At 34.6% G+C, this 7,973-nt stretch overlaps 1 protein-coding gene across 2 annotated transcripts; it reads right to left on the bottom strand.

Moving 5' to 3' along the window:
- Positions 1-1,286: 1,286 nt before the first annotated feature.
- Positions 1,287-2,742, bottom strand: LOC117929193 (LOB domain-containing protein 4-like). 2 transcript variants are annotated; one of them, XM_034849448.1, is made up of 2 exons: positions 2,439-2,742; positions 1,287-1,734 (listed from the first exon to the last, which is right to left on the bottom strand). In XM_034849448.1, the coding sequence occupies exons 1-2, from the start codon at positions 2,724-2,726 to the stop codon at positions 1,489-1,491; spliced, it is 534 nt and encodes a 177-aa protein (XP_034705339.1). In that variant the 5' UTR covers positions 2,727-2,742; the 3' UTR covers positions 1,287-1,488. The 2 variants fall into 2 exon arrangements, with proteins under 2 accessions (XP_034705339.1, XP_034705341.1); XM_034849450.1 differs by lacking the exon at positions 2,439-2,742 and adding an exon at positions 2,003-2,074.
- Positions 2,743-7,973: the final 5,231 nt, after the last annotated feature.

Here is a 7,973-nt window from a genome sequence, read left to right as displayed (position 1 = left end):
CCCAACACGGTCGCTCCATTGGGTCGTACCAATCCGGGCTACTACAGTAATTGGGTCATGCTGACTTGACCCAATCTTTTGGCATGCTAGGCCATGGGCCAAAATGTGCGGCCCAACCCATTGGACACCTCTATCTTTATTTGTTTATTCTTTTCAAACCACTAATAGAGTGGTGCCTGTTTACTTTTAGCCAATTGCCACCCCCAAAAATACACCCATGTAATTGGCACATGATTGCGTCCCATTTCAGCTGTGCTTTTAATGATTGCATTTTTTGCCTTGGTAAACCTCTTCCCAATGGATCATGCGAAAAAAAATTAAGAGTGGTTTTGGTATTGATTTTAAAAATTCTAATATTTTGAATATTTTAATGATAAAAATTTTCAAATATTAAAAAGGTTAAAAACACTTTCTAGAATCATTATCAAAAAACCCTGAACCTGTTTTGATGGAAGGATGTGTTATTTGTTTACATCCATTAGTTCATAAGGGATTCAATGTAGGAATGACAACGGGGCGAGTTCGGGACTAGTCACCTCCATCTCAACCCCGTCCCGTTTATTCAAAACAATTCTCATCCTCGTCCCATTTAAAAAATTAAACGGGCCGGGGCGGGTATGATAAATTCTCATACCTGCCCTGTCCCACCTCGTTTAACTTTTTTTAAAATTATTTTTAAAAATTTTAATTACATTAAAATAAATATATTTTATAAATAATTAAATTATTATATTTTTACAACTTATTTTATTAAAAATATTTTATTATTATCTATATATTAAAAATAGTAAAATAAAAATTAAATTAAATTAATTTTCAAATTTCAATTAAATTAAATTTTCAAATTAATTTTATATATAATCGGGGCGGGGTGGGGCAATACCCAAACCCACCCCAGTTTTTTTTTAAAAATCACAAACCTATCCCAAACTCATTTATTAAGATTGAACCTCGTCCCATTAGGGGTGGGGCGAGTACGCGAAAAAACCCGCCCCATTGTCATCCCTAATTCAGTGTAGATTTTGATGGAGATCAAATCGTTATACATGTACCTTTATATATGGAGGCTCAATCGGAGGCTCGTTTACTTATGTTTCTCATATGAATCTATTGTTTCTGGTCATTGGGTCCCATTTCCATATACCAACTCAAGTTATGCTAATTGGACTCTTCGTATTAACCAACGGGAATTGTCGAGGTATTTGTGCGAATAGGTATAATCCATGTAATTGAAGAAACTGTCGAAATGAAAGAATTGACAATAACAACTATGGGTATATGAAAGCCATTAGAATATTAGAATACAATCAAGCGTTGAGTTGAGACACATGAAATGCCACCTAGAATCGAGTTGCTAGCTAGCATTTCTCTCATTTCCACTCTGACCAAACTTTATTCCGCAATGCCCAAGTATTTCTTCTTTATTATCGATCAAGCATACATGACTTTGATATTCAAAACTAATTTGGAATTTTTACCAAGACTTCTTCATTCCCAATTGGCCGAGCCTGAATTTCTATGGAGGAACTTTGCATTATCATCTAGTTGCTGTTGTTGGCATCGCATGAAAAGGAGTTCAGCTTGCGTCATGGCTAATTCTGCTTGCACTTCTTCAAGTTGTTTCTGAAGCTTGCTAATCGCACCAGCACACCCGTAGACTGGATCAAGAATTCTGGCATTTGCTTCATAGACCATGCTGCTCACAGCATCTGCTCTATTGGTCTCTGGAACTTCCTACATAAGAATGATTTGTAATCACAGTTAGAGTATTGTAATAACAGTTACAATATGTAATAATTGTTACAAATCTAACATAAGATAATAGCTTATGAGTGTCTGCTGGATAGTTGGAATATTGCAAAAGCATATAGTAATTAATTAATGGGTGAGTAGCTGAATAGTTCAACTTCAAGGAAGAATGCCTTCTAGAAAGCTCTTTGCCCATCCTAATACCCTTTAATTTATTGTAATTTTTTAGACATAAAAGCTCATATGAAATTACCTGCATGCCCTCATCTTCTTGAGTACTCCAAACTAGTCAAAACCCTGAACCCCAACTCTAATCTCCATCCGTTCTTTTCACCTCCTTCACCTCCATTTCCTCCCCACTTCATCTCTTTTTGTTATTTTTTTATTTTCTCGTTTCTCACCCTCTTCACTTCTTGAATATATATGAAGATGAATTAATAGACATTAAGATGAATGGAGAAAGGGGAAAATTAGGGTAAATTAAGTTTTGGGTGGGTTAGAGTGTGAAAGACGTGCAAATCAGTAAATTTATATGTACTATTATATTTTTAAAACATTGAAAAAAATAAAGCTCCCATTTCTAATTTCCTTTGATACTCTCCTTTCCAAACCAATCACCTTGAAAATTTCTCTCATTTGTTTATATATATATATATATAGTTTGAAATAGAAAAATATGATGGGATTACCTTCAACCACTTGATTATGTTGCTGGCTCCAAAGACTTTATGAGCAGTGATGAACTGGAATGGTTTAGTTGATGGAAAATATGGGGCTAAAATACAACTCTCGGTGCATCGGCGACGAAGGACTTTACAGGCAGCACAAGGACCTTGGCTGGCAGCTGGAAAAGAAGACGACCTTGAAGAAGAAGAAGAAGAAGAAGAAGATGAGGAGGAGGAGGAGGAGAAGGAGGAGAATAAATGGATACTATTGAAAACTTTAAGTGGTTTTGTAGTTTTCTCAGTGTATTCCATCCTCTGAGAGCGAGGGAGAGAGAGAGAGAGAGGCTAATCAAAAGTGAGCGATTGAAGTGCTTGAAGAAAAAAGCATATAAATAGGGAAGAGAGAGAGAGGGCTAATCTACTATAACACAAAAAAGAGAGCGATTGAAGCGCTTGAGTAAAGAAAAAAAATCATATAAATAGGGAAGAGAGAGAGGGCTAATCTATTATAGCACAATAGCAAGAGTAAAGAGAGAGAGATTGAAGCGCTTGAGTAAAAAGGAAAAAGGCATATAAATAGGGAAAATCAATGCAAGACAATATGATGATGGGTGATAAAGTTGTATTAGTGAGCCACCCAATTTTTATGATTGATGACTAATTACTATTTTTTAAAACTAGGGATGTTGAGTCACAAAATTGATAAAAGAGATGAAACCTTTTTAAAGTCGCATTGTAGATTAATGGTTATCTATTGGGGACATCTTCCTCCTCTCTTTTATTTGTCCTCGGAAATCTTAAGTACTCCCTCACCTTTTCCCTTCTTCACCTTCTCATTCCTCACTCCTACCTCTTCCTTTTCCTCATTCATTCCTTTCTTTCTAGATCAAATTTAAAGAAAGGGGACAGAAGGGTTTCAATTATTAGCTGGCATGCATCCATGTCTTTTGAGGTAACTTTGCAAGCAGAGAGAGAAATCACTTTAATATTAATTATGTTTGAAATGGAAAAAACTTTTAATTTTTAAATAGTTTAACAAAAATTTTAATATTTTAAATTTTTAATTCCTTCAAAAATAAATTTTGAACTTTGGAATGTTTTAAAATAGTAAAAATTGTGCATCACAATAATAATAATAATAATAATAATTATTTTCAATATTTAGCACATGATTCATGTGCCAAATCCCAAAAATTCCATACATTGAACCAAACCCAAAATCTTGAAAATAATTATTGATTCTTTACTTCTTTGTCTTCTCTCTTTCTTTCAAACAAGAATCAATTGCTAATTGGGAACTTAGAGAATGGTAAGCAGAAAATCTCTATAAGTAAATCAGTATTCATACACTAATTTGGCAACATATTGAAGCTAATTAAGCTAATTTTCTCCCTAAAATATATATTTTTCTAAATAGTCATCAGTTTAATTATATATTTGAGAAATGGATAAAAAATCGATTACATCACATATTAGAGCTTAGTTAAATGGTTATTAATCAAGTCTAATTAATTGATCTCACGCACAAAAATACCAAGAATAATAAAATTTGAGAAAAAATTTCATAAATTTGTACAATGGGTATTTCTTTATTATTATTAATTATTGAATGAGTTGATGGTGGTTTAAATTATTAAATGTATAAACAATTCCAAACAAATTTATTTTAACGAAAATAATATATTTATAACTAAATTTATATTTAGAGTCTATTTCAGACTTGTAATTTTGAGATTTGAAACCCTTATTAACATTTTATTTTATTTTAATTTTTAATAAGTATACTCTTAGTATGGAAGATGACGAAGCGAGATATTCATTGTACTTTATTTTTAGGAGACCAGATTTATAATAAAATAAACGACTTATCGATAAGTTTAAGATTAAAAAGAAAAAAGAAAAAGAAGTCGTAACATGTTTGTGCATGAATGACCAATCACATCACCCTATTTGTCATGCCAAGTGTACGTACTTAAAGTACTGAATCCTCCAATTTTTGCTTTCTGCAAATTTTCTTGCATATCCATCATCTTGGATATTAAAATTTTGAAATGCTCTCATTCTTCATGCATAAATAAAAGGTGTGTATCTTTTTCTTTAGCAGTTGCATCTGTAATGATGGAGTTGTAATAATTTCCGCCAACGCATGCTCAGCCACCTAGAGAATGTCAGGCTCGGTTCTAGAAGTTTTCCCTTTTCTCAATCAGTAAAATAATTTCAAGCTTTGAAGCCATCACATCCATAATTGAAATTTCGCCTGGTTTTTTTCTCTTTTCAGTAGAACATATTCCTAGTGGCTGGTTAACAGATACATATTCAGTTATTGAAGGACTTCTCATCTGGTTCATTTAGGCTATGTTTCATTTTCGGAAAGTATTAAAAAAATGGTTTTCTCTGGATCCATTACAAAAATAAAATACAGAAAAAAAATCAAATATTATTATAACTAGTAAAAAATTTATATATTTTAAAATTATTTAATTTTTATATAATGAAAGAAGATAAATAAAAAAAATTAAAGAAATATATAAAAGTAATTTGTTGACTTTAATTTTTTTTTCATTTTTTCTTTTTTTCAATTTGTCTTTTTTAGTTTCTTTTTGTCGTATTTTCTTTTAAATTTTTTGAGAACAAAACATAATCTTAAAATAAGAGCATTTTTCTTGTTCCATTGATGTATTCTAATCTTGATATTTTACGGAGATGCTTTGATGGCCAAAGTAATGAGTATAGTCTATTAAGGTTATTTAGAAGAACAAAAAAATTCTCTAGATATCATATTTAAAAAATAGGTTAATTTCATTTGTTTTTCTTAAGACTTTGTTTAAATATATTTAACTCTTATAATTGAAATTCCATCCAATACCTCTTTTATTTTAAGTGAGATGAAAATAATAAATAAAAAGAATATGGGATAAATAAAAATAGAAGCTTATTTAAGATTAAATTTTTTTATAAGTTTTAAAATATCTAAAATGAAATACCTTCTTACAAAATGAAAATACTTTACAAAGTTATATATATAAATCGGTGATTTACTTGATTTGGGGAAAAAACACACACACACACAAATATGAAAATTAAAAGTGAATTATTTGTTTAAATAAACTTTAAAAATCATGGTCTATATATTCCTTGGACCATCAAGAAGTGATTCCAAGCTCATATTTATTTGCCACAAAAGGATCATCTATGGTGTGATAACCTTGGAAATTAATATCAAATCTGTGATAGCACCTGATCATGGTATGACCATATTTCCCACACAACTAACATTGAAGACAATCAGTAGGAGTGTTAGGATTCCCTTGACCACGACCATTAGGTGGATGTCTCCCTAGCCTTTGTCCAAAACCATTCTAATTTTGAGAAAAACTAGTTATGTTATTGTTCCTTCCATTGTTGTTATTTCTATGGTGAGTAGTTGCCATATTTGCAGCAATGAGATCAATTTTAGGTATTGTGTTCTAGAAGCACAATCGTTGTTCATGAGTTAGAAGAATGCTATAAATCAAGTGAAGAGAAATGTCATCTTCACGTGCTGTTAGGGAGGTTACTACGGAGTTATAATCAGATCCAAGGCCTCCAAGTAGCTAAAGAATCTGATTTCTTTCTGTCACAGGCTCTCCAATGGCAGCTAGGCTATCAAAAATATTCTTTATCTTCATAATGTATTCTGTCATTGATAAAGAACCCTTGCTTATTGTTTGAAATTCTAATTGAAGTTGCATTACTCAAGCTTTTGATGAAACTGAAAAGATCTTTTCTAATGCAGTCCATGCTACAAGTGAGGTCTGATATCCGATGATTTGTCTAATAATTTCGGGAGTAAGAGTGGAGTAGATCCAACTCAGGATCAATCAATCAAAACAACTCAACAAAATGAAATTTGGGTTTATATCACTAGAGTTCGTTTCTTTCAGAGCACATGTCTTTAAACCATCAATTTGGTTTTCAAAACCATTAGCAAACAATACATTTTCCATTTGTGTACGGCATAAAAATATAGTTGTTCTTATTGAGTTTAATAGGAAATGTACAATTTGTTGATGTGAGGTCAATTAGAGTCAAACCCTCCCTTTGTTGTGTCACTAAGAGCCTCTGTCCAGCCACAGGAGATTGAGCGAGCTTCTTCCCTGCACAAAGGATGTCCGGACAAGTTGTCGGGGCACACCCCTCTAAAGCTTAAGTCAGGCACAGGTGGGTTGGAACCCTTAGAGAAAATAGTGAATAGGTCGGTTTTAATGCGCGTACCTGGGTTATGCTTCAAGAGGGTTTTTTATAATGATTAGGAGGGAGTCACTATAGTGTTGAGTTGACACTTTGACTTTCACCACAATGATGGATATCCTGCAGATGGTAGGGCAATCATCACAGTTTAAGGCGACTGACAAGTGTCGTCAGTTGGTGTGTCATGATGCAGTTGCCTGTCGTTTTAACTTGCTGGAGGTATGGGGCAGTGTGTGACAATCCATTGACATGGATGTAAGGGTTGGAGAAGATCCCATCAGTCATTCCCATGTCAGATAGAAACGATTACATGTAGCAAAGAGGACTTAAAGGCTAGCTGGAAGATATTACCCACTAAGTGTGCCTGTGTGGTCCGAATAGCATGCTCCAAGTACTGTAGCAGTTATCCGGATAGTGCCGAGGGAAGTGGCACATGGAGGAGAGCCCCCACAATGCCCCCTTTGACACGTGCACCTATGTCCGGATAGAGGTGGACGAGTTAAAAAATGTCCCTTTAGATCCCCCAATGTTTGTGGGACACGTGTCAAATAGGGATTAAATGAGGTTCATTTTCATCGAGGTCATTGTCAGGTGGCGCGTCGCTTCGGGGCACGCTCCCAAGCGTCCTGCCTTTTGGGATCCCTAGGGTTTTGGTCCCCTATAAATAGAGGACTCCCAGCCTTCTGGGTTACTTTTTGGACACTCTTGTTTTTCTGGAGCTTTCATCTCCTTCTCCTAGCCCTTTGCATTTTGTGCTTCTACAACTCCGGTTGTTGTTCATTTTCCCGGTGGTTTCATTGTCTTTCCAATTCTGCTTTAAGCAAGCTTCATTTCTGCCAGCGGATGCTTCTCCTAGATTCTAGTAAGCCATTATTCCCTCGTATTGGCTTCTTTTCCTTACTGTTCATTTAGTTGCCATTGAGGTTGTTTCTGAGTTTACGACTTTTCTGGGTAGGAAGTGGATGATGCGGTGTCCAGAGCATAGGGTTTTGGTGTTTCTCTCGGGAGGGTAGTCGGCGGTGGTGGTAGGACTAGTAGCATATTTTTTAGAACTAAGGTTTTTCCATGTCTCATTTTTGTCGATCTTTTGAGGGGTACACCTAGGCCTTCTGGCTTGTGGTTATTGTAGTGCCATAATGGGAAAGTCCTTGGTTGGGGTTTGCTTGGCAATTAGGACCAGGTATCTTGTTCAAGTGTGGGCTTAAGATCCACCATGGCCGTTTGCTGCACATCTGGGGCATTGCCTGTTGGCAGAAGGGTCGAGTGGCTGTTTCTAACATTCAACTCTATGTCGTGCAGGTCTCATGCGACCTATCTGTAGACCCTCCA

This window comes from Vitis riparia, chromosome 13 (assembly GCF_004353265.1).
Source record: "Vitis riparia cultivar Riparia Gloire de Montpellier isolate 1030 chromosome 13, EGFV_Vit.rip_1.0, whole genome shotgun sequence".
Classification (NCBI taxonomy): domain Eukaryota; kingdom Viridiplantae; phylum Streptophyta; class Magnoliopsida; order Vitales; family Vitaceae; genus Vitis; species Vitis riparia.
The sequence above is the reverse complement of the archived record's forward strand: the minus strand, read 5'-3'. Positions and strand labels throughout refer to the sequence as shown.

Excerpts from the sequence above, each read along its gene's own strand:
- LOC117929193 (XM_034849448.1), bottom strand. The coding sequence starts at position 2,726 with ATGGAATACACTGAGAAAACTACAAAACCACTTAAAGTTTTCAATAGT. Across the intron at positions 1,735-2,438 it reads ACATAATCAAGTGGTTGAAG|GAAGTTCCAGAGACCAATAG; the intron begins GTAATCCCATCA and ends ATTCTTATGTAG.